General features: G+C 47.9%; 1 protein-coding gene across 1 annotated transcript in view; it reads right to left on the bottom strand.

Annotated features, from left to right (window-relative positions):
* Positions 1-312: 312 nt before the first annotated feature.
* Positions 313-27,005, bottom strand: part of Tln2 (talin 2) — a 427,714-nt gene continuing 401,021 nt past the window's right edge. The window contains exons 54-60 of the mRNA XM_028864471.2: positions 26,588-26,693; positions 25,215-25,339; positions 12,013-12,138; positions 10,070-10,132; positions 9,796-9,978; positions 6,818-6,943; positions 313-4,594 (exon numbers count right to left, since the gene is read on the bottom strand). Of these exons, the coding sequence (XP_028720304.1) occupies positions 4,466-4,594; positions 6,818-6,943; positions 9,796-9,978; positions 10,070-10,132; positions 12,013-12,138; positions 25,215-25,339; positions 26,588-26,693 (858 nt within the window). The 3' untranslated portion in view covers positions 313-4,465. The remainder of the gene's footprint in view (positions 4,595-6,817; positions 6,944-9,795; positions 9,979-10,069; positions 10,133-12,012; positions 12,139-25,214; positions 25,340-26,587; positions 26,694-27,005) is intronic.

Below are 27,005 nucleotides of genomic sequence, written 5' to 3'. Positions count from 1 at the left end.
AGGCTGAGCGATCTGTGCAGGAAGTCTGCTTGTTTCAAAGTGAAGAAGAAACGGACATCTTCTTACCCAGTCTATCTTCTGGTGTCAGCAAAGCTGAACAGAATTGGGTGGCACCCTGTGACTTTCTGATTGACTACTGGTCTTATCCCTCACTTCCATACACATGCTCGCGTGTGGGACACACACACACACACACACACACTTGGTTACTATGGAGATGGCTGGTTCAGGGCAGACTTTCTCCCCCATGATGAAGACACTCTCTTCCCTCTTTTTTGTCTCCCTCCCGTTGCCATGAAACCTTCACACAAGTTCATTCCTTTAAAAGTTTATTTCTGATGAATAAAAAAAATAATTTATGTGATTAGATAAATTAATTTATGTGATTAAACATTATGACAAGGGCAGAGCTTCTCTTTCCTGTCTTCTGGTGGACATGGCTGCAGAGGGGGTTGCATGCTGTTGCTCCCTGGTAGGCAGGGAGCTGGATTCCAGGGAAGACCAGATAGAACCTAGCCTGGACCACAGAAAAACATCAGCTCTTCATGGTCTTTGCAGACTAACAGAAGGTCTGTCTTCATGCTCATTCCCAATGACCAACCTCAACACACCAAGCACATGCTCAGAGCAATGGAACAGCGGTGTCGGGATTTGCAGAAGATGCTTTCTCTAGCAGAGGCTGCTGACCCTGTGGGCAGAGCGTAAGACCTGAGCTGCCCACGGCCCCCAAGACCTCTGGCTTTCAGGACTCTGGGAACTGTGGCCTCTCAGCCTGAAAGTGGACGTTTCCTTCCTGTTCCTTACATTTCCTGAATCTCTTACAGGTATTCGTCCCCTCAGTCACAGGGGGTTTGAGCAGAGCACACAGACAATCTGTGCTGGGATCTTCAGCCATAAGTCCCAGAAGTGTTGCTGTAGCCCAGAGCTCAGGGAGATTTGGGGGACCACTTGCCAGTGAGGAAAGAGGGGGAACAGAGAGCATGTCTTACCACCTCTGCCCTGGTTCCTTCGTAAGGTTTTGGTTCTGGAGTCACTGAGGAGGGGGGATTAAATACATTCTTTTAGGAGGCGGTATATTTTGGCTATACTTTGTGTGTTGCTGGGAACAAACCCAGGACCTTGCACTTACTAGGCAAGCATTCTAACACTAAGCTACACCCACTAGCCTTTGGTTTTCTGAGACAGGATCTTGCTACCCAGCCCAGGCTGACCTTAAACTTGTGATCCTCCTGCCTCCACCTCCCAAGTGCTGGGATTGTAAATGTATGCCGTCACACCTGGTTGTGCAGTTTTCAACAAATCAGGGGGTGGTTTCAGTTGGCCACACTCTCACCAGCTGGCAGAGTACGCAGAAGACAAGCGGATGAGTCTGACGAGAAGCTTAGGGGCTTTTCTGGATTAGGAGTATATGCCAGCAGATCTGCCGGTGGCTTAGTCCTGAAAGGCTGTGCACAGAAGGAAGCCTGGGCAGCTGCCTCTGAAAACCACAGTGACAACTGGCAGCCTGGCCAGGTCTTCAGTATCTGTTTATGATGACTTCCAAGACTACCCCCAACTGGCCAGTGGAAGCGTTGCCCAGGGCTGTCTGACCAAACATGGCTTTTGCATCCTGATCTAAAGACTTCTGAAAGGCAGAAGTGAGCTAGATGCAATTTCCCAGCCACCAGGCACATCCTCGCTTTGATCATCAAGAATGCAAATTCTGGATAGAAAGATGAGTCTAAGGATTCCAAACCCAACATCAGCTTCCCTTCCCTTCTGGGATAGAGGCAGGAGAGCACCCATCTGCATACCTAGTCTCCCTCTCACACACAGAGGGATACATTTCATGCTCCAGGCCTTGGGCCACTTTTGCCTTGAAACTACTCCAAAATGCAACTCACTGCATCTGCATTCTTTCTCCCTTAGGAGCCAGAGTCCCCTCAGTGCCTCTGGGGACACCACCAGCAGCATTTATTATGCAATGCCCATAGTCTAGTATTTCATCCATTTTATGAAACGAGGAGAGAGAGGCCCAGCCAGCCACAAGGACATTGGCATACACGGATGCAACATGGGCAAGCAAGGGACAGGTGAGACACGGGACCATGGCAGGTGATGCCTGGGAACCACCTTCCCCTAAAGTCCTGGGGGTACACCTCTCCAGACAGGAGGGCAGGACTCCCGTTCTCCTGAAACTCCTTACAGAGGGAAAGGGCAGCCCTTTGCATGTGTTAGGGACTTTTCTCCGGTATCCACTTCTGTGAAGGTTTTTAACAACCCTGGGGCAAGGACAGAGAACTCACTGTCTGTTCCTGCCCTGCCCCCTGGAAAGTCCAATGTGACAAGGGACAGGTGTAAGAGGGATGAGGAGCAGCTGCCCCGGAAGCATACCTACAGGACAGAGGGTGAGCTGGCTGCAGGGAGGCCTCCTGTCCCACTACGTGAGGACATTCTCCCACCTTAACCATGAACTTCGGGGTCTGACTTCATCGTTTTGGAAAGCACCCAGCAGAGACATGAAGAGTCACACTCAAAGATGGTAAGCAAGACCACCCGCTTTCCCGTGAGCATCCAGGGCTCCGCAGCAGGCCTCCTCTATTGGACTGGATGCCTGCACACCCTCATTCCCTCCATATGCGTTCTCCATTTGCTTCCCAATCACACCACACTTTGTATAGCCTTCTACCTGTCTGAGAAGAATCCCTTTGTGAGGCACTTACACATCTCTATACATTCGGGAAACTGTCAGAATTTAATCCTGTTTTAAAACTGCAGCACAGAAGACTCTTCTGGCAGGGTTGAAGGTCGACTCTTTTCTTTTCTTTCTTTCTTTTTTTTTTTTTTCAACCAGAGTACCAGTATTTCCTCTTTGGTAGAAATCTGGATCTAAGTGGTGAGTGCCACTCACAATCTGGTTCTGGCATCGTCTCACTAATGAGGGGAAGGCCTGCTTTCTGCAGCCGTCAGTCTTGAAAACCATATGCCTCTATTATCCTTTTCCTCCTTCTGGAGACAGGGTCTCATGCAGCTAAAGCTGGTCTCTAACTTCCTCTGTAGCCAAGGATCATCTTGAACTTTTGATTCTCCTGCCTTCATCTCCCCAGGGCTGGGACTAGAGACACATGCCACCACACCGAGCAGAGCTACAGCCCCAGCATGCTCTGCTAACTCTTATTTTCCCTTTATAAATTCATTCACATATACTGGTGCTTGGTATTGGGCCCTTGGCCATAGGCCGTTCATCCTTCATCCATCATCTTAGGTAGAGGCTCAGAGCAAATGTAAACTCAGGGATCTATGACGTTCTTTCCAGAAGAGGGCCCTGAAAAGGAAAGGCATGAGGGGAAGAAATCTGAAGGACCGGAGGTGCAGCACCCAAATGACGTACTGTGAAAACACCCATGTGACAATAAGCAATGCTAATCACAGAGGTCCATGTTGACTAGAGGGTCCTTTCAGATTTTGGGAATATTAAGATACAGGGTAGGAAATACCATCTTGGGCTGGAAGACCAGTGACAGTTCTAAACAGCCAGCTTTCCATCTTGAACCTGGACCCTCCTAAGAACACAGAACCTGATCATGGGGCTTGAAGGTGGGAGGCTCCTCATTCCTGCCTAAGTCCCGCCTGACTCTTCCTCCAGGGGGCGCTGCACTGAGGACCATCAGGGACACAGCTTGTGTGTGTTCATTTGCATGAACCGAAACAGCCTTGCAGAGTTAAGGAGCCCAGGATTTTATTCTGGCCCCTGCCCACCTAACCCTGACCACTTTCCACAACTCTGCCCTTTGGATTACGGAGAGGAAAAAAAAAATAATAACTTCCATTTTTCTGGGCCACAGAATACAAGATGGGTGTAGATTGTACAAGGAGCTTACACACTGAGGCAAGGAAAGCGTGCAAATGGGAAAGGGGTTCTTCACCCCCGCGGGCAAATCAGTGCTCCACACTTACAAGGACCTCTGTGACTCTAGACCCCAGAGTCCGCCAGGGAGGGTTTCTGGCTTTACTAACAGTGTCCAACTGCAGCTTCCGCCTTCTCTCTCTAGAGAGAGAGTAGCTGTGTCCACGATACAGATGATGCCCGTGAGCCATTATTATTATTGTTGTTGTTGTTCTTTTCCTAGTGTGATGTCACAAAGAGGCCCTGGAGCAGTCTTGTAGGACAAAGACTAGAGTGTCTGAGAATGACATAATACTGACTTTTCTCTTTTTGGTAACAGTCCATGAAAGGTGCGCCCCTCTCTCCTGAGATAAAGCGAGGCACGAGGGGAGCTGGAGGAGCTGTGGGTGGGACACTGTACCGCGTGAGATCATGATCATGCAGCCGATGGTAACAGGACCGAGAAGTGAGAAAGAGACTCCAGGTGGAGGGCCAGCAGTTTTCCAGGAAGTACCTGGCCCTTGGGAACACTGCGCTGTCCAGTTCTTGTTGGGGAGGGGAGGGGCGCCACCTCCCGGGGCTCGCCATCATGGGCAGGCATTAGCCCTCATCTTCCCTCAGCTCCGTGGGTAAGAACTTATACTGCTGCTGGCGGATCTGGGCCAGCTTCTTCCTGGCTTCCTCCAGCTCTCGTTCTTTCTTGAGCATCTCTTCCTGGGCTGCGATGATCTGGAAGGGAAAAACAGAAGGATGGATGTGAAGCCTTGGTAGAGGCCCTTGTCTTCCACAGCCCCTCCAAGGATGGATGCAAAAGAGAATTTTTTTAAAAAAAATTTATTTATTTGATGTGTGTTGAGGGTGTGCGCATGTGCCATAGCACACACGTAGAGGTCAGAGGACAACGTGTAGAAGTCAGTTCTCTTTGTCCCAACATGTGGGTCCTGGGAATTGAACTCAGGTCTCCAGGCCTGGCGGCACGGGCCTGTACCATACCAGCCTCTCTACTTGCTGAGCCCTAATATTGGCCAGGAACAGCATCCTTAGCTCTGAGAACCAGTCTACACCACAGCGTGGTTTTGAGACCAGTGACCAGCTGATCAGAAAAAACAAGTTGACTTCTGGGTCGGGACTTAGCAGCAAACATCTCCTGCATCCATACCAGGCTTGGTGTCTGCACTGAAATTGCCCCATCACTTTTGTGGCCAGTCTGTGAAAGTCCTGTATGCACAATGAGGGGTCTGAGGCTGAGAGGGGCGGGCCATTGCAACGCCTCAGGTCGGAGGATGGAGCTCAGGAAGGTAAAGCTAGGGCCCTCAACCACTAGGCAGCCTTCATACAGAGTTGGCCTTTAGTACTGTCGGGAATGGATTCCTGGACTCCGACTAGATCCCCGAATCCATGGAGGATTAAATCCTTGATATAAAATGGCACACTATTTGCATATAACCTATTATCTCTCCTGTATTTGTTATTTAGTGAGTATATGCATGTGTCCACACATATGAAGGTTCATGTGTGTATAGGTACACATGTGCATGGGTGTGTGCTTATGTTGAGGTCAGAGGTCAACTTGGACGGCTGTTCCTCAGAGAGCCATCCACCTTGATTCTGGGGATAGTGTCTCTCAACTTTTACCTGGAACTAGGCTGCCTGTCTCTGTCTCCTCAGCATTGGTATCACATATGTGCACACCACACCTATGTTTTTTAACATGGGATTTGGGGAGCAAGAACTTTACCCACTGAACCATCTCCTTAGCTCCCTCATGCACATTTTAAATAATCTCCAGGTGATTTCTAAGACTGAACGTAATGTGAACGCCATGCACATGGTTGCTAAACTGTGTTGTTTAAAGAATGACTAGGAAAACAGCCTGTCTATGTTCCATACAGTGGCAGTTTTTAGCAAATATTTTCAAGCCATTGTTGGTTGAATCCAAGGATGTGAAAGTTGTGGATAGATACAGAGAACAGAATGCATGCATTTCATGCTCCTAAGGTCCAAGTCTGAGGAATACTAGTTAACTGGTACAATGGGACTAGGGTAAGTTTGTGTTTAAGAAAGCCAAACAAGTTCCCTTCAGTGGACCCTTCCAGAAAGTTCACTATGCCAACAAGTTTATTGACCAAGGTGGGGGTATTGGGCACAGTAGTATTTCCTAGATTTAATTGATCAGGGACCCTTTTATGTGAGACTTCTAAAGGAACAAGTGAATGAAAAACACTTTCTGGCACAACAACATGGTGTACAGCCAAAACTGGGTGTGGTACGGAGAGTCCAGGCAGGTATGAGGAATGCCTTGGTGCTGTTTAGAACAACAGCCCCATGTAACAGATATATCTAACACATCCACAGCCTGCAGGCCTGGCTTCCTGGCTTTTCCTCTTTACTTCCACATGAGACCACAGTCCTGCCTAACGAATCACCAGTCTTCTCCTAACAGTTTCGGGAGGAAGCAGGGTCCATTCTGCCTGTGGAAGGCTTGCCAGGGCAGCGGTCCCAAAGACGTCCTGCTGTACTCTAGGCTAGTCTGTTCCTTTCTTTCTCTATAATAGAATACCTGAATTTCAGCTAGGTGCCTGACTACCCAGAAAAGAACCCCACATTTCCCATCCTCCTGTGATTATGTTGACCAACAGTATGGGAGAGGAAGTGAGGTTTGTGAATTCCAGCGCTTGCTCCTTTCTCTCTTCCTGACAGATGGGACCCTGAAGTTGCTAACTAAGCCATCTTGGACCCAGTTGCCAGGGGCAACATCTAGGGAGGGAGGATAAGGTGCAGTCTGGGTCTCACACATGGCAGAAACATCACACCTTTCCTAAACGGCTTCTACCCAGTTATATACAGAAGAGGTGAACTTGCATCCTGTTTAAGGCACTGTTTTGTTGGGCATCTGTTATAATCTAACCCTCATCCTGGCAGGTACACGTTACCATGTGTTTAGCCACTCACCTGAGCGATGCCTCCCACAAACTTGGTTTTCACAACAACATCATCATCATCAGCTTTGCCGAAGGCTGCCTTCTGGGCTGCACGGACAAGATTGTCTGAGGCTCTTTTCACGGCATTTCCTGCTGCCTAGAGAAGGAACAAGACACCCGTGGCATCATTAGCAACAGCACATGGGTCTGGCAAGAACAGACATGAAGTTCATGAGATCACGTTATAGCACACACATTTTCCGGAGCCATCGTTCTGTCTACACATCAACCCCTCCAACCCTGACGCCTACCTGACCACAGATCTTTCAGAGATGAATTGAAATACAGCTCCTGGCTCCCAAAGATCACATTTTAAAAAAATTTCTTTTTAATACTTGTGTGTGTTTATGTGGGGTGCACGTGTGTGGATATTGGAGCCAGAGAATAATTTCAGGAATGCCACCTACTTCCTTTGAGACAGGGTCCCTTAGAGGTTGGAAGCTCACCAATTAGATTAGACCGGCTTGTCGGTGAGCCCCAGGGATGCCTTTGTTTCTGCCTTCCCAGTGTTGGAATTACAAACATACGCTACCACGCTCAGCTCTCTTAGGTGGGCTATGGGGATCAAGTTCAGGGCCTCATACTTACAAAGGGAACGCGCTACTGACTGAGCTATTTCTCTGGCCTGAGCCCTTGCTTTTGATGGGGAAGGGCAATCATACAAGTAGCTTATGCTTGTCATAGAAGTACACTCGAGGCTGCCTCCTTAGTTTGGAAAACCACTGCCCTGTGGTTCTAACTTCACATGGGTTTGAAGTCTTCGCCCCAGATCTCATGATTTCCTACATGCCACGGCACTGCTCACGTTCCCTTATTAACGTCCTTGGGTGTTCTGTGCTGACTTTGTTACCTGCCTTTACCATCCTTGGGACAACTCTAGTCCGGGCAGCAACAACTTGAGGGGAGGGGCCTACTTAAATCATTTGAACCCTCAGAACCGGCTACAGAGGCTGGTCAGAGTTGGGATTCACGGGAGGTTTCCTGAGGGAATGGAGGGCTGTGAATGTACAAGCCAGGGAGCATCCGCTCTCATGTGTGGGGTTGAGTCTCGTGAGTCACGGACTTTATGGATATACTTTAAGTCCCAGCTAGGCGTATGCTTTATGAACATGGGTGCAGTGACTGCTGGAGACACATCTAGGGGGTCTGTCGACCGAAGTCTCTATTTTTTCATTACCGACTCCTGTCCGTTCTGGTTTACTCTTTCATGTGCTTGAGTACACACGTGTGCATGCGTATGGAGGTCAGAAGCTGGCTGGCCAGTGAGCCTCAGGGATCTTGCTGTTTCTGTCTCCTTCTGTCTCCATGCCACTGTGTCTGGCTTTTTTGTGGGTGCTGCGATGGAATTCAGATCCTCATGCTTGTACATGCAAGTGCTTTACCCACAGAGCCATCTCCTCCATCTCCTAGTTTACTCTCAATCCTCAGGGAGCAGGACCCTGGGGAACTGTCCTCTGCCAGCTGCGGTCTGGAATTATCTTTTAGTGGTGATGAAAGTTTCATTAAATCTCCTATGTTCCTTGCCCATCTCTCTCAGGGGCAAGAGTTTAGGTCCAAGGGATAGCCATGACTTTGAACCCCTGATCTTCCAGCTTCTACCTCCCATGTACTGCTCTCACAGGCTTACATGACCAACCCTGTCTCATGTGGTATTAGGGATTGAACCCAAGGCTGAACTCATGCTTAAAAATCATAGGAGACCTCTGAGTCTGTAAGAAGCATCTGGACTCTCTGCCCTTCTGATTTTATTCATGGTGTATATATCAGACACTTTAAGCAATACAAATGATCTATATAATAACACTTATCATAGTAAAATTCTTGAAAGCTGGAAACAAATACAATGTCTGAAGCATGGGAGGGAACTGGCATAATCAGCTGATGCAAAACCATGCAATCACTGAAAAAACGAGACTCATGAAGAATGGAGTCTCCACCTCAAGGAAAAATGTGCATGATGGTACGTATGCAACAAGAAAGCAGATGTGTCTTGCTATGACCACAACCAGACAATTGTCTCATGTAGATGACAAAGGGGACAGAGAACAAACATTTGGCATGTGGGGGCACTGAGGCAATGCAGTTTTTTTTTTCTTATTCAAATGTTCCCTTCATTGTGTTTAAAACAGTTTTTAAGTTCCATATATATGCAGTGTGTGTGTGTGTGTGTGTGTGTGTGTGTGTGTGTGTGTGTGTGTGTGTAAGCCTGAGGTCTGAAGACAACTTGTGGGAGTCAGTTCTTGCCTTCCACCATGTAGATTCTGGGGATCAAACTCAGGTCATCAGGCTTGACAGCAAGCATCTTTACCCACTGAGCCATCTTTATAGACCTCAAACAATTTTATAATTAAAACAATCAGAACAATGTGGACGCATGTTGAAGAACTTGATTGTTATAAACATACTCTCTAGGTTCTGGGAAGGAAACCTTAGCAACTTTCTTAAATCTCCTCTAGGCTTTCTCTCCCTGCTCGAGCAAACACTTCCTGAGGGCCTCCACTGAATCAGGTGATGAAGATGGAGTACTTGAGATACTCACAGCTTTGACACAGAAAAATAAAGGCAGAGGTGCCATGGGACAGGAGTGGCCAGGCCAGGGGCTCTGGCAGGACAGAAGAGGGACTCAGGAAGAGTTTCCCAAAAGAGGTGACTCTGAGTTCAGTTACCGAAGATGAACAGGAGTTTGCTGGATTGGGCTGGTGAGAAGCCAGACCATTCCAAGTGAGTTATGGCCCACGGCACCAGCGCAGAGGGCCCAGGTGCTGTGTGGATGTGGTGGGCAGTGGTTGTGGGATGCACGATGCAGATGGCAGAGGATGAGGCTGGAGAGAGACAGAACTGGCTGATGGAAAGCCTGGTGGGTCATGCCAAGGAAGTGAGATGTTCCCCTTTGGCGACACTTACCCGCTCCAACAGGAGTATTTTCCCACCAGCATCAGTGACCATTACCTGTAGCCGCTTCATGGCCTCTGAATCCTGGTCGGCCTTCACCTTGCAGGCCACCAGCAGCTGAGCGGTCGAAGCTGCGACCTGCTTAGCAGATGAGATGAGCTTTTCCTCGCTGGCATGTCCCTGAACAGAGGCATTGGCTGCCTCACAGAGACTGCTGGTTGCTGCCGCCACCATCCGGGCCTGAGGACAGTCAACAGAGAAGTGACCCAAGGCCCAAACCTCCCTGGGGGAATCCACAAAGCAAATGAAGAGGAAGGAGAAGGGGACTCACAGCAGAGATCAGCCCCTGGGACCACTGTCCATCGTCAGCAGCGTTGGCAGGGATGGAGCCCACCTGTTGAACGGGGAGGGAAATGTGCATGAGCAAGGTGACCTGCAGCCACCCCAGACCCTCCTGTGCCCTGCAACTGGACATACAGCCCTGTCGGGTCACTTTCACCAATTAGCACTGACCTTGGAATGGACCAATCACTCCTCTCACGGGATCCCAGCCACAGATCCATTAGGTCAGTATATGCTCGCCGGTATTGACTGGCCTCATATATACAAAGGACATTGCTTCCCCTTGGCTGTGGGATAGCACATGTCTAGGAAATGATGGTTTGGGGCTATCTTTGATGCTGACTTGCTCTGTTACCTTTCCTTTGTTATTAACACTGAGGCCTCCTCCAAGGGCCAAGGGCAATTTAAATCTCTCCTGCTCACATCCTGAAAGCCATGGTGTGAGATTCTGGCAGAGGCTATGTAAAAAGGGTGGTATATACCCTTCTATGCAAATGAGGGCAGACTCTTGTCAACTACATTTTCTCAGTGGTGGAGAGAACAAGAGGCTGGAGGGAAGAATCCTCTCTGTTTCTGCTTAGAAATCAAAGCAAACAAGAGATTTTCTGTCCAGATCTACAAGGCATTGCTGCAGGAGACAAGAGATGAGTACCTCAATTTGAAAACAAGATTGGGGATCCATTAACAATTACGGATACCTCCTGAGTGTCAGGGAAAACCCCAAGACCCTCATATAATTCTATAGCTCCCAGAAGATCAGCTGAACTTCCTTTCCCAACTTTCTAAATGCCTGAACGAACCGAGTGCTGTGGAGGACAGGAAACCTACTCCATTCAAGAGAGCCTTTCTGGCACATGGCAATCTGTCTCGCAATCAGTCTATCTTTTACTATGGTTGAAGGGAGCTGAATACAGCAATGATCTATCGGTGTCTCTACAAGTTGTCAGGTCAACAAGAACTTTATGAAAATGCACGCAAGATGAGCAAGAGGCAGGACCTCTGGAGAGTCAGTTAGAAGCCCAGGGGTCAGCCTGCATCCTTGGGTGGGAAGATGTATATCCAAGGATCTTGAATGACGCACCAACCACATGATGGTTTAGAAAGAAGAGCAAGCGTGTACTTTAGAGTAAAATGCACACAACTTCCTGGGAGAAGATCAACAGCCCTGGTCAGGCAGAGCTCTCCATCTGTTCCCTAGCACTTGGCCCAACTCTTTACATACAAACACCAAAGGCCTCATAACATGCACACAGGTGACTGAATCATCCTCAGACCTCCAACTCAACAGGCTTCTAGAGAGCCTCTGTATTTGAGAGACTCTCAGCAAGACCCATTCTGGATAGGCTAGCCCCATGTATGGGAACATCAGGGCACAGGACATATTTTAAAAGTTGAAAAGCAGTGATGTTTTTTTTGCCAGGGCAGGTGGGCTGGATTAATGGTGATGACATGGACAGAGGGAATCTCAGATTCAAGTCTAGACTGGCCTTGGGAGCTACAGACTCAGCAAGGCACTAACGGTTAAGCTGACCAGCATTCACTTGATGGTCCTAGAACCAAGTGAAGGTTTTGGCATCTGGAGTTTGGAGGTGGGATTAGAGAGCCCCTGCCAATGGCAATTACCAGGCTGTTCACCAGGAAATGCTGACAGTTTAGACAGCCTAATGTACCGTGGGACTATAAGTGTCCCTTTCAGGCCCTGATCACTGCCTGGAGTGGGATGTTTTCCCTACAAGAAGCAGATGAGAGGCCTAGGAGCCAAGGCCTTCACTCAGCTGGTGGAATTTAAGCACAGTTTTCAGTGGTGGGGAAAAGACTTGTAACCCAGCGACAGGATCCCAACTTGCATCTCCTAGCCAAGCATTTCTCCTCTCTCGCTCAGTGGCTCTCACTCCACGATGCTCTATGGCATGGCCAGCCAGGCTTACTCACCTTGCCTTGGGCCACCAGCTCCCTTTGGGCTGCTGAGGCTGATTTGACCAGGGCACTTGTGGCAGCAGCAATGGATTTAGCAGCTTCTAAGATCTGTTCTTCAAAATCCAGGGTCTCGTCTGCTTGCTGTAACAAAAAGAAAAGCAAGTCACACGTGATGTACAGTCACAGGGCCTCTTTCTGCCATACTACTTACTGCTGGATCGCCTGGCTCTTCGGGTGCCTATTGCTTTTGGTTGACAAGCCACACCCAGGGCAGGGAGGCCTCTCCATCGGCTGCCTCCCCTCCCCTTCCACTGGAAAGCAAAAGCTGTTAGTGGTGACATTCTATATACATTTTAAATCAGAAAAGTCTGAGACGAACTCCTTTTCCAGACCGCAGTCTTTAAAATTCACCGTGAGATACTCGGAAGGTTCCAGAAATATCAATAATCCCACTCAAAGTAATCAATTATCAAAGTCAAAAGAATGAGTGGTGACATATTTGGCCAGAACCTCCAGCTCAGAAATGGTTCTGAAAGTAAGGGAAGATGGTTGTTAGTTCTAAAAAGTCCAATGTCGCTTGGGTGAGAACAAAAACAACTCAGGATTGACATTTCCCTGGCTGAGTTATATGTCAACCACATCGCAGTTGGTGCTTGCCCAGTTAACTCGATGCCCAAGCAGGGCTCTGCCTCACGAAGAGCACAGGACACCACCGTGCAGATTTCAGGCACCAGAGGCAGATCTTAATTCACCACTGCCACATCCCCTTGGTGCCCAAACCACCCAGGAAGCTGGAAAGGTACTTTGGGGAAAACCAGGCAGGTCTAAAGATGGTGGTCCCAGGCTGGGTAGGATGGAGCACACAGTTTGGGGTGGCAGCAAAACGGAGGACCTGTGAGATCTCTTGGGTTAACGTTCTATGTGACTCTAGGTCAGTTTGGTTTGACTGTCCTTGGTTCAAACAGTTGAAGATGTGGCTGGTTCCTTTAGGCATTAGGAGGTAATGGTCAGACACAGCAATGCTTCTCTTTGTATGTATACTGAAATCAGAGTCGAATGTATCCCACAAATAATCTTATGTATACAATTCAGTGGCATTAAGTATGTTCACAATGTTGAGTACTAGCTGGCCAACCATTTTCTGAAATTAACTTTATATCTTTATGGTAAGAAAACCTACTAGGCTTTAGTGAGGTGACAGGCACAGAGAGCTACATACCAACCATAGGATACTCAATGGTGTAAGAGAAATCAAGCCAGCATGGCTTCAAGGTGGAACACAGTGAGTCTAAGGTCATGTGACAACATGGAGAATCGGGGCCAGGACCTAAACCTGCATCTCGCTGCATTCAAAAGTGTGCGTGTCTGCCAGATTATGTCACCCGAGGGCACCATGGAAAAGTGACTTTGTACTAGATAGTCACAATCAGCCTGCAGATGGGCTGTTTGAAGCTTCAGACAGGGTAGGTACCGTTCTTCCCTCTTCCCCCACCTCTCTCTCTCTCTCTCTCTCTCTCTCTCTCTCTCTGTGTGTGTGTGTGTGTAAGGCAGAAAAGTACCTTGGGAGTCACACTTTGGGAATGACCCATCTCCCTTTTGTTTTGAGCCATGCTCTCTCATTGGCCAGCAAGTGCCAAGAATCTTCTTCCTCAATGCTGGGATTACACACATGTACCACTGTGCCTGGCTTTTTTTTTTTTTTAAATGTGGGATCTGGGGATCGAACTTTGATCCTCATGATTGCACAGCAGGTGACTGAGCCATCTCCTTGACCCCTAGCTCCCTATTCTTTATAACATCTTGAGCCATGAAAAATATTGATTATGATTATTTTTTACAACCCATCCATCCTATCAAAATAAAAGCACTAGAAGTAGATGTGAAGAATGAGGGCAGCATGCTGTAAGTTCCCAGAGAGAATTGGGGTGCATGTTTCTTATCCCTGAAAAAAAGTCTTGCTCAAAGAGTATTCCAGATAGAAAAGGACTCAGCTTTGTGGGCTCATTCTGGGATTAGAAGGGTCTAGGACTTGTTTACTGCACTATAAAAACGACTTATTATAAGACACTGGTATAAAATGTACTTGTGTGCATAGGTCCCAAATACATAATCTCAGGTTTATATAGAGACAAAAATACACATGAATATATATGCTGTATACATTCATTTAATGACCTGGAGATTTTCTGGAAATTCCTTCTGCAAAAGAAAGTGAAGCATATAACAGATTAAGCCATCAGGGGAACCACCAAAGTGGGCACTTTCCTCATTTTGCTGCTGAGGAAATGGAAGCCTGTGGCAGCTCCCCAAGTCTCCCAGACTCTTGTCTCAAGAGGCCTCAAAGCTCCAGCTCACGTGACAGCAGCAGAATACTCATCATCAGATTCTGACTGAAGCCTCACGAAAACGAAATTCCGTTATAACTCAAGGCCCAGCCTCCACACACAAGAATCTTGGTCACTACTGATTGGCTTTTCCTGTCTTCTGCTGCCCTGGAGGTTTTGATTTTAATTACACACACACACACACACACACACACACACACACACACACCCCTAACATGGAAGTATTTTTGCCACACTGAGATTTTTCTACAACGGCAACCATCTTAAGTTTTGTTTCCTCTCTACTTTTCTTTCCATCACATCTCTGGACTTGAGCACAGACACAGCACACAGTCTTATCTTCTGGGGCTCCAGCTCAGATATGAAGAGCTCCTCCAAGAAAGGCAGATGCTTGGATGCTCTGGCCTGGGCAAAGCCCTTTAGTGAGCCCTGGGTCGGCATCTCCCTCTAAGCCAAGGTTATCGCTGGGAGGGACCCCCCACCCCACCCCGCGAACCACGTGAACCAGCCATCCGCTAGCCTCTCAGTGGGATCTCCCCCAGTGGACAGACCTGCTCATGAGGCAGCACTGGCCTGTGGTCTGCCTATCGGCTCAGTGCCTACTAGCTGGCAGGAGGAGGGAGACTTGAAGTAGTGAGGGGAGGGAGGGGAGGCCAGGAAAAGGGGAAGGAGAACACAGCCTTTGGCCGTGTGGTAAAAAGAGGAGAAAGATTTGTTCTCTGAAGGCTATGCTATATAAAAAGCATCACAACCTCTATGTACGGTGTGCTTTGGGAGCAGCCTCCCTCGGAGCTGGGAGAAGGAAGGGCAGCAGTGTGGAACCAATCAGGGAATACAGTCCAGGATCTGCAGAGCAGGCACCAGGACTACTCGGGCCTGCTTCCCTCACACAAGTGCTCCTCCTATCTCCTCCACAGGAAGGCTAAACGGTCACTTTCCTCTTTATTTTATTTATTTATTTGGTTTCTCGAGACAGGGTTTCTCTGTGTAGCCTTGGCGGTCCTAGAACTCACTGTCTAGACCAGCCTGGCCTTGAACTCGGAGATCTGCCTGCCTCTGGCATGCACCACCATGATGGGCCACTTTCCTCTTTAATTGAGACCCTTTGCTGACCTGACCCAGGACAGTAGGACCTGTCTCTGTCTTTGGGAAATTGGAGGCTGTGAGATGCTTACTCCTGAGTTATTTCCCCCAACACTGAATCCCAAAAGAGCTTTTATGATTGTTAAAAATCATTCCTTAAAGAGCATGACCGGGGTTGGTGAGATGGCTAACAGAGCTTGCTGCCAAGCCTGATGACTTGTGTTTGATCCCTGGAACCCATATGGAGTAAGAGGAACCAATTCCTTAAAGGTGTGGTACACCCCCACTCCCAGAACTGACTAAGTAAACTTAATTTAGAAATAAAGAGCATGAATGATCTCATGCATATGGCTGTTAATATTTCTTTATGATTACTGGCATGAGGGGAAGGCAATGACCTTGAGCCACAGACTCACCAGAGAGCCCTTCTGCCGAGTTACCCAGACCTGGGTAAAGGTGCAGACTGTGTCTCAGTAGGTCTGGGCGAGGCTCTTATTTCTAAGAGAGGTGGTTAGGAACCACTCTGTGAGAAACACAGGTCAGCTAACTTCATTCACCATCCTGTGATCTGCTTAAGGCTTCATTCAGTTTATGTTTCTCTTGTACAAAACCAGGCAGGAGAGCACACGTGATACATGTCAGTTGAATGATTCAATGCCCTCGTTCAAAAAGAAGCCCTGCAAGTTCCAGAGTTCAGCCAGGACACACACGGTAATGGAAGTGAGGACTAGGAATGTAGCTCAGCTGGCAGAGTGCTTGCCTAGCATGTACAAGGCCCTGGGTTCGACCCCCAGTCCTGCATAAACTGGATGTGGCGGTATACACTTGGAATCCCAGCATTTAGGAGGTGGAGGCAGGAGGATCAGAAGTTCAAGGTCATTCTCAGTTATGTAGAGAATTAGAGGCCAGCCTGGGTTACAGGACACTGCTTCCTGACATTCAGCCATGTGCACACAGACATCTGTAAACATGGCATTTTATCAAGAAGCCCTCTTACCTAAATTGGCTCCGCGAAGATGGTTAGCACATGTAGAAAGTACCACCTAATGAAGTTGGTCACTGACTCTCCATCTTGGGTGCCATGTCCCTTTCTCTGGCCTCCTCTACTGGAAAGGCCACTGGCTGGGTCACCATCAGCTCCTAGCCCTGTGTTTTCTGGGTAGTCTGGCTGTCTGTAGCTGAAGATGGGGTTGTCCTCACCTGGGCTTTTTGACAGCTTCGAGAGAGGTCTGAGCACCCTTTGGTGACATTTTCCTGTGGCTGTCTGTCTGCAGGGACCGCCATTTAAATTCAGAGAACTGCTGCACTTGGGGCTGGTTCCTTGCCCGTCCATTTCCCATGCTCCAGAGAGAACTTGAGACCCCTGACTCTGCTCTCACACATTTCAAACTTCAGAAGCTCCAGTCCCATTGGGCAGGGAAAGAGGAGAACAGTGTGGAGGAGTAGCCTTTTTCATTTTTCTCTTACATTTTAGCCTTTTGGGAATTTCATTCTTATTTTTGCAGTGACTCATCCTTCATTCCCTCCTGCCCAGCAGGCAAGACCGCTCGAAAGTACATAATCCATCTATAGGAAATGTGAACAATTCACAGCAGATACTCAAGAATGATCGACACCTAACTTCATGATTTCTGCTCATCCCTGCCCCTTGTATTGGGGACTAAACCCAGAGTCTTGCACACGTGAGGCAAACACTCGATCACTGAGCTACATCTCCAGGCTCCTCATACTTTCAGACATTGCTTTCTAGGCTAAATCATTAGATGAAGCGAGTCTATTTGGATCCTGTGTTATGCGCATGATTCCAGTTATACATAAACACAAGCAGGGATAAAGGAAGCTTCCAGGGACACACAGTGTAGACGAGCACTGCTTTTGACTCGTCCCTGAGCACCGGTCCAGGCAGTGGGTAACTTGGAACACAGGTCACTGCGGCATGCTGCCGAGCACATCACTTCTGGGTCTGCCCCACCCTTCTCTGGGTGGGAGCTCATTCACTTTCTTTGGTCTTTAGCTTAGACATGTTTATATTTCATATTACATTTTTTGTAAGATGTTAACTGAAATAAGCAGGAAGTGCATTCTCTTCTCCACCCTCAGGAGTCCTGTCTCCTTCCTGCTGTCTTTAGTGACCCACCCACTCTCCCTGATGTCCGCTGGGCATGTGTGGGCAGGGACAGCATTTGGTTCCATGGTCCTTTATCTCACCCATTTTGTGAATTATGCCCCCAAGACCCTTCACCTGGGAACATCCCTGACCTCTGCCCCCCATCTTAAGGTTAAGAGACTTGACTTGTTGTTCTCTTGAGACAGAATCTAATGTATTCCAGGCTGGCCTCTAATTAGATACATAGAAGACCGCTTGAACTTCCAATCCTCCCGTCTCTTAGATTAGAGGCATGCACCATGCTCATTTTATGAGGGCTGGAGATTGAACCTAGGACCTCACAAATGCTAAGCAAACTATCAAATGAGCCTGAGAGACTGACTTAAAAAACTATTCGTTATTCTTATTTCTGTGTGTGTACATGTGTGTGAATACACATGTACCATGATGCGCATGTGGAAGTTCGAGGCCAGCTTTCTGGAGTTGGCTCTCTCCTTCCACTGTGGGATTTGGGGATTGAACTCAGCTCGCCAAGCTTGTACAGCAAGCACCTTTACCCACTGAGCCACCTTGCCAGCCCAGATTGGACTCCTAGATAGTTAAAAAGGACCATTTTCCTCACAAGTTCAGTAGATATGTTTCCAACTGTGAACATGTTATATACAATTTAAATGTCCTCAAGGGGAAAAGACCAATACCTAGGGCCCCTACAACATGAAGGAGATCTTTTCCTGCCAGTCGGATGCAGGAACAGGCTGCCATGTTTGTCCGTTGTGCTGAATCTGGTTGCTACTGGCTTACTTCTGGTTTTGAGGCTTTGGGGAGAAAGTCTTGCCCGAAGCATACAACGGCTACATCAGTTTGTGTTCTGGAGGACCCTTGGATGGGTTGGCTCTAGGACCTCCTTCCTCCTTAATAGGTCCTTAATAAAAGGCAAATCTCCCAAAACAGCTGACTCCCCTTCACAGAGGCCTCATCTCTAGGGAAGCTCAGGGTAGCACAGAGAGAAACCACCACAGCGTAGCTCATGTCTGTGGCTGGACAGGCACCACCTCCACATCCAGACATACAATACAGAAGTGAGCTCATGGAGCAGCCATTGGAAAAGACCCAAGTCTGTATGGTTAGGATCCAGGGAATAGTTTTCCCACAGAATAAATTGCTTTATTGCATTTTTTTTTGCTGTTTATTTTCAAAATGAAAAGTAATACCACTGAGCTGATCTTCTAATTACTCTCTGAGTGATGGAAAAACTTCTTCAGGATTTTGCCACACTCTCAAGAAGGGGAGGGGGCACTTGGACACTGACATAGAAAGTATGGACAATAGAATCCTTTCAGATATTAAATGAGATACATTTGGGTCATCTCAGACATCTCTGGGATGAGTCTTCTATGCATGTAAGAGAGTCACCTGGGAACACACTCTATGCTCATGCCTTGGCCTGGGATCAGTGACTACCACGGGAGCGCCAACCCCGTAGCTCAGGCATGCGAGAACACGTTTGCCTTCCCACTTCACAGAACACCTCCCTGCCTCCTCCCGCTTAGCATCGTACTCAGCAACATGGGAACGCTGGCCAATGACAAAGTTACCCAAAGAAACACGACAACCCCATCACTTCCAGAAGCGGGCTTCATCTGAAAGACCTTTTAGATCTATGTTTTAAAAAACGAATTGTGATAACCCCTATCTCTTTCATATGGCCATTTGCCATTTCAGTTAAAGAAATGTGAGCGGACGGACCCGAGACCAAGATCCTGAGCTGTGCAAATATGGGGGACAACAGCTGCTCTTAAAACCTACTCAGCAAGCACCCGCAGACACACACACGTGGACACGGACGGACACACACACACACACACACACACACACACACACACACACACACAGAGCACACTGGGAAGGGACTCCAGGGCTCCACCGATAACTGCTGTCTGCAACCCATCACCTCGTGGTGGCTTCTAGATACTTCCAAGGTCCCCTTCTGACAACCCTAGTTGTACCACTGTCCCGCCCCTATAAGGGGAGGGGGTCTCACTCCTCCACAGTCAGGGGTGCCTACTCATTAAAAGAGTTCTTTTCTCCTAAAACAAAACAATAACAAAATCCAGGCTGGGAGCATAGCCATGCTGTTTCCAGAAAATAGTACTTATAAAGACTTGGGGCTAGAGAACTCAGACTGAACTCATACATACTTCACAGACTCATTTATGGGACGAGGTCAAAGCAGCCAGGGAAGGCTGACATATACCCAAAAGAATGCTTTCTAGGTCACATCCCAACTTCCTGCCGAGCCAATTAGACCATGTGTTTACTTTCTGAATGCTGAGGACTTTAAATATTATCACCCTCTGCTCATAAGTTCACCTGCAACAAAAAACTGAACAGACAAGCGTGGTCCACATCACAGTCGCTTCATTAGACATATTTGGTTCCCAGCTGAGGTTTGCGTAGAGCCCAGTGACTCACCATCCATACAGTGAGGACAGACATCATGGTTTACATTTGTTAACGGGAGTGGAAAGTTACAGATAATCAGAGTCTTGACTTTTTTTTTGCATTGAAAACTTGATTATAACATTTACTCTGTGACAGTGTGTTGAGAATCAAGATAGAAATGAACCAGGAAGAAATGTCTCCATGGATGTGTTTGCCAGTTACAATCTTATATCAGAGACATGGTTGGAATCTTCCATTTTCCCACTGAATACTTTGCCTAAGAATTCCTCACTGCATACAACTAAGCTATAGAAAAGATCTCAAGCTCTCAGGAGTCACGACTCCTTTCATAACAAACAGTAGCAGTGCTGATACAGGCTGCCGTGGCTTGAAACAAAATGCCCCCCAGGGGTCCATGGGTTTGAACATTTGGTCTTCAGCTGGTTGGTGGTGCTGTTTGGAAAGGCTATGGAACCTTTAGGAGGGGAGGTCTTGCTGAAGGAAAACTGAACTTCAAGGTTTTATTGCCTCACCCTATTTACTTTCCTCTCTCTCTGCTTCCTGACTGCTGGGCCTTCCCCTCCATGAAGGACTGTATCCCTTCTAAACTGTAAGCCAAAATACACCCTCTTTGTCTTAAGTGGCTTTTTGTTGGGGTAGTCTGTCACAGCCACAGAAAAGTAAGACACAGGTCTTAAAGGTTACAAGAAATGGAATTAAACATAATGAGGTAAGTACTCCATCATCTAAATCTATTTGTGATTTTTAATATAGTCTTTCCTGTTGCCTTCTAAACCTTGTTAGGACCCCGGAGAAAGGGCAAGACACTGTAGGAATATGCTTGATATATAGTTGGATTAAATAACAACCTAATATATCAAACATATCACACAGAGGCCTGCAGAAAAGGCATCCTGGTTTGACTGAGCTTGAGGATAGGTACAGGACTGAAGGCTGTGGCTACAGAAGCCAGGCACCCTGTGTATCTCCCAGCCTGCCTCGGAGCACAGGTTTGTGTAGGTGTGGAAAGGGTGCGTTCAGCAACCCTGCTGGCACACGCTCTGAGCCCGGGACCATTTCCCCAAATAGAAGGGAGTCTGTGCAACTGTCCATCACTCACATCTGGGAGATGACAGGTCAAAGGAGATGCTTCAGTGGTCAGGGCTCACAGGGGGACTATACCAGGACCATCTTCAGATGCCATGGGACTGTTCTTTTAAAACAGACAACCCGAGAATCAGGTGATGAAAGCAGCTTGAACTCATCACCTTCCCGCCTTAAAACTACTCCTCAAAGCAGCACAGGAACTCTGCAGGGATGACATGTATGAGCATGTGTGTGGGGGAGGGGTGGGAAGTCCACCTCCATGGGCATGTGTGAGCATGTGTGTGGGGAGGGGTGGGAAGTCCACCTCCATGGGCATGTGTGAGCATGCGTGAGTGGGAGGGTGGGAAGTCCACCTCCATGGGCATGTGTGAGCATGCGTGTGGGGGAGGGGTGGGAAGTCCACCTCCATGGGCATGTGTGAGCATGTGTGTGGGGGAGGGGTGGGAAGTCCACCTCCATGGGCATGTGTGAGCATGTGTGTGGGGGAGGGGTGGTCACAGTTACAGTGGTAGGGGATGCAAGAGCAACAGTCATTTATGGCACCCTGACAACTTTTTGTTTTGTTTTTTGTTTTCGAGACAGGGTTTCTCTGTGTAACAGCTCTGGCTGTCCTGGAACTTACTTTGTAGACCAACCAGGCTGGCCCTGAACTCACAGAGATCTGCCTGCCTCTGCCTCCTGAGTGCTGGGATTAAAGGCTTGTGCCATTATGCTTGGCTGAGGACTTTTTTTTTAAGGTTACAGGAGAGGATGGAGAAAAGTAACCTCAAAATATTGGCTGGTTTTGTTGTTTCAGTAATACTTTTTTCATAAAGGCAAGGAGAATACTATATGCCAGGGAAGAAATTTCCCAAAGTGGATGGCCCTTCTAGCAAAACAAAAGCTGCATGCTTCGGGATGGTAAGATTCCTTGAGACACTTTCATGGATAATGCCTATGTGGCAGGAGCCTCTGGTCATCAGGAAGTTTACCCTCCACTGTTCCAGAAGCAGCAGCCACTCTTCCCAACATGAGGTTGGGAGCCATCTGAAGTGAACACCATCAAATAAAGAAGTCGCATCAATGGTGCTCACTTCACCTTCATAGAGGGATCCCTCGGCTCTCCCATAAAAACCCCTACTGCAAATACAAAACATGGTGTAAGGGGTCCTCACTGGCCTCCTGCAGCACTCATCACTCACGTTTAATGTGTGTTGGTTTTCAAGCATCGTTTTCCAGAACATTAACACAGAACCTGCCATTTCCCAATCCCATGCCAATGCTTAGACATTCTCCGCCATCTCCTTGACTTCCAAGCATTGTTCATGGCTGCACACACCTTCATCATTTCTCCCTCACCTCCCCCGCGCCCTGTAAGGCATTCCACGAGCATCTCCGTGCGATACAGTCCCGACAACCATTCCTCTCCACTGTTCAACAGCCTAATAGTTTCCCTTCAGGAAGACCCCGACTTCTCACTGCTCCCAACAAGGCTTCACGGAAGAGCCTTCTCTCGTGGGTCTTAGATTTCTTCCTCAGAATAGGAACTCAAGGCAAGTCCCACAGCTTAAAAGACACTATAGAGAGCCATTTTCTCTGCCAATGGGGGAAAGAGCGAACGGGATGGACAGAAACTACCACCCCAGCCACATGCCCATCCCTGCTCAATCACGTGGTCCGACTGTGGCGAGGTCGAGGGCCAGATGAGTTAATCCCAAAGGAAGTCGTAGACGGGTCTGGATCATGCCTTGTGTTCACTGCGGCCTTATCACTTGCCCTCCTACCCCAGGGAATCCACGGGAGACCTTTTCTTTCACACATTTTCCAAAGACGAAAGATCAAGGTCTCATAAAGCACATATTTGGTCACAGTGATGGTGACAATGGTGAGGACGCTACCGTTCACTAAGTCCTAGTTACACCATTGACTTAAATGTTTCAACAACAGTCTCACAGGATGAAGGAGAGTCTACGAAGTCTGTTTTCCGCATCAAGAATACAGAAGTAAACGCGCAACCAGACAGAGGAAAATGGACTAGAGCTCGGGAGGGGCCTAGAGAAGGCTGGGAGTTCAATGAGCAGCAGCTTCTTCACACACTGCAGGTGCCACCTGACCCACATGGAGCCTTCCCCTGTGGAAGGGGCCTCTTTGGATAGACCAGACGAGCCTAGTGACATGCAGATTCAACCACAAACCTCAAACTTCAGCATCAGGCACAGCCTTAAAGCACACTTTTCATCCCCATTAACTTGATTTGCAAAGCAGAAACAAAAACCTAACGGGAAAATGCAGCTGTCTCTAGCCCACTCTCAGATCCCAAACTCTGACAGTGTCAGATGATCTGGGACCCCCAGAGGCCAGCAGCGGAACCCCAGCAAGCACAAAAGTCAGAGGTCAAAAATCTCAAATTACACCATGATGAGGAAAATCTGAAATGTGTTTGCCATCGAAGCCAATGCTAGGAGGTCGGTCAGAAGGCTTGAAAGCTTGAGGAAAGCTCCTTAACAGACTCATTAGCTTCCCGTCTACTGCACACACCTCTAGAACACTGCTTCAGAATGGGTCGGTGCATTTCAGCCCTCAGAGTCCATCTTTCAGTCTGACAAAAAAGACCGAATTTTAGGTAGTTCTAAAGTGGGGGTCCAGATTTTTTTGGGTGAAAGGAGCCAAATTTTGTTTCCTAATGTATTTGGGTCACCGGAGAGTGAACTATAGACACCCGTAAAGATGTACTGAGATAGGAAGAAGATGACGCCTCCTTGGTTCCACCATCTTCCTTAAGATGGCGACAGTGTGGGAGGGGAAACGGTAGCTGTTACACCAAGGCTGAGCCTGACCCTGGAGATGGGCCAGCTCCTGCTGCCCCATAGAAAAGAACCTCTTTCCTTGACATTTCTCTTATAAACACACTAGCCAGCCAGCCAGTCTCCTGTACACACTGCGACTGCCTCTTGTTGGATTTCTCTTTGAGATGTGCATTATTCTCTGTGTGTTTGCGTGCAAACGTGGAAGCCAGGAGTCTATGTCAAGTCTCTCCCTCAATTGCTTCTCTACCATATTTCAGTATATGCATATTTAGATTTATTTTTAATTATGTATACGTGTGTGTGTGTGTGTGTGTGTGTGTGTGTGTGTGTGTGTATGGGTGTGTGCCTGTGAATACAGTGTCCATGAAGCCAGAGAGGGAGTGGGATTCCTTGAAGTGGAGTTACAGATGGTTGTGAACCACCTGTTGTTGGTGCTAGGACCTGAATCTGGGTCCTCTGGAATGTGACAGCAAACGCTCTTAACTGACCCATCTTTCTAGTCACCCCCCTTATTTTTTTGAGATACAGTCTCTGGTTGAACCTGGAATTTACTAGTCTGGACGGCCAGCAAGCCTCAGCAATCCTCCTGCCTACCCCCAGCTCCCTAGTGCTGGATTACAGGTGCGCATCACCTCGTGTGCTTTTTACGTGGGTGCTGGGAAATCCAAACGCGGTCTTCACGCTTCCCCAGTGGGTTCTTTACTGACTGAGCCACTGCCCAGGCCTGCTGTTTCTAAGAAAACAGGTCCTCAGTATTGTTTCTTCTGTATGAAATGTACAGTGGAAACCAGCGAACTGAAGGCTCCCAATCTCCTACCTACTAACAGGAACTTCTGACGGAGAACATTGACAACCTGCTTTACACAGTGGAATTACACACATCAAGTTGTGGATGCTGTTTCTCCTCTAAATAAGCAGATGTACTTTCCTTCCTTCCTTCCTTCCTCCTTCCTTCCTTCCTCTTCCTTCCTTCCTTCTCTTCTTTTTTTTTTTTTTCCCCCGAGACAGGGTTTCTCAGTGTAGCTTTGAAGCCTGTCCTGGAACCCACTTTGTAGACCAGGCTGGCCCTCAAGAACTACCTCTGCCTCTTGAGTGCTGAAATTAAAGGCGTGCACCATGGCTGCCTGGCTAGATGTACTTTTCTTGATAGTTAATTCACTCACTGTTGACCCCCCCCACTCCCTCTACACTCTGTAAAATGGTGCTGGGCAGGCAGAAGAGGTGTGCCTGCTTCCTATCGTAACCATGGGGAGGGAGCAGAACTCTGTGCAGCATACTTAGCTCCGGTTCACAGTCACCCACTAGGAGACAGACTGCAGGGAGACAGGTGACCACCAATGAACTCACCTTTGGTTTTGCTCTCGGCTTCAGCTGCTCTAACTTCTTGGCGGCAGCTTCAATGGACGCCGCAGCTCCCAGTAATTCTGTTTCTGCAATGACGGTTGGGTCTTCTGGATCCACCCACTCTGTTCCTAAAATCAGTCCCAGGAAAGTCATTCTTGGCTGGTGGAGACGTGAGGGTACTGGTGTAATTACAAACAAAATCTAAATACACATTTTGAGCCTACTCTCTGCATAAGGGATCCCTATCTAGCTCTCCATCATCTGGACGTAGAGATTAAGGGGGAGCTAATCTGTTTTTCTAAACCACTTACATGTGTAGCCCTATCCATAGGATTGGCCATCAATGGTAAATTCAAAATCCCATGGGTCAAGGCTTGTGTCTCACTCTGCCTTCTGATATATGCTCATGAGTACTGGGACATCCCTAGGAGACTCTGGGCCACAGAGCTTTGACATTCTCTTCAGAGAAAGTGTGGAAGGGTCACGTGCTTCAGCAAAAGTTCTTCCCTTGTTGAGTAAACTGCTTCTGTATAAGCAAGGAAGGGTGTGTACATGGTGTACATTTTGCAATCCCCTATACATGAGAATATTATTACTATTATTAACTACTTATAAAGTACTTACCTCATTTTAGTTTATGTATATGGGTGTTTTGCTTGTATGTAGCTATGTTTGTATACCATATGCATGCCTGGTGCCTGCAGAGGCTAGAAGAGGACATTGGATCCTCTGAGAACTGGGGTTACAGGTGGTAGTGAGCTGTCATGTAGGTGCTGGCAATCAAACCTGGGTCCTCTGTAAGAGCAACAAGTGCTCTTAACTGCTCCAGCTCCTAATTACTTTTTTGGGTATGACTAGAGATTGAAACTAGGTGCTGGCACATGCTAGGCAAGCTTCCCCTTCCACGCTATATTCCCAGTTCCTCTCCTCTACCCCTGCTTTTACTTGTTGAGACAGGGTCTTGTAAACTTGCCCAGTGTGGCCGTCAATTTGCTCTGTAGCCCAGCCAGGCCTCAAGCTTGCAACTGTCTTGCCTGAGCATCTGGACTACATTCCTGCAGTCTGGAGGCCTGGCTCATGAGGCGTTTTATCCAAAAGACAATAGATAGCAACAGCCTGAGGAATTCAAACACAGCTAAAAGTAAATGACAAGACTCCCATGAGAAGTGAAGAGTTCCAGATGGCTTATTTCACGCAGGTAGAAGTACTCGATACAAAGAACAGAGCAAAACGTTATTTTAAACATTAAAAAAAAAAAAAAAGAATCACATGCTTTCTATTCTCACTGTATTGCTGTTTGCATCTACCAAGGAAGGACCTGTCTTGTTCCTCTGTCTTAGCATGGTACTGGAAGATGACATGAGGCCCTGACTCACCTTTCATGGCTTCCGCGGCCTGGATGAGCTCCGTGACAGCGCCGGCGACTCTCTTGGAGAAAGCAGCCAGCTGATGCTTGAGTTCTGGGGTCGGCTTTTGAAGGATCTGTGGGTGGAAAACATGTCAGATGCACGGTGGGGGAGTGATGCCTGATGGGAGTACACCCCTACTGGTGGAGAGGGACATCTCTGTGAAGGAGGATTTCAAGCTCTTGAGAGACGACGACTCACCAGGTTTACACGACAGTGAAGCTGAGAACCAGGGGTGCCTCGATGGTCCCTTTTGACACAGTTACCAAAGATCGTAAGGCTGACCCTTACTTGTCCTTCATTTCTCTTATTTTTAGATAAAACAAACACACAGATGTGTAAGAACACTGTGAGTGAGCACAGAAGTCCCAGGGGAAAGGTCAACTGA

The sequence above is a fragment of the Peromyscus leucopus genome, chromosome 7, assembly GCF_004664715.2.
Source record: "Peromyscus leucopus breed LL Stock chromosome 7, UCI_PerLeu_2.1, whole genome shotgun sequence".
In the NCBI taxonomy this organism is placed as follows: domain Eukaryota; kingdom Metazoa; phylum Chordata; class Mammalia; order Rodentia; family Cricetidae; genus Peromyscus; species Peromyscus leucopus.
The sequence above is the reverse complement of the archived record's forward strand: the minus strand, read 5'-3'. Positions and strand labels throughout refer to the sequence as shown.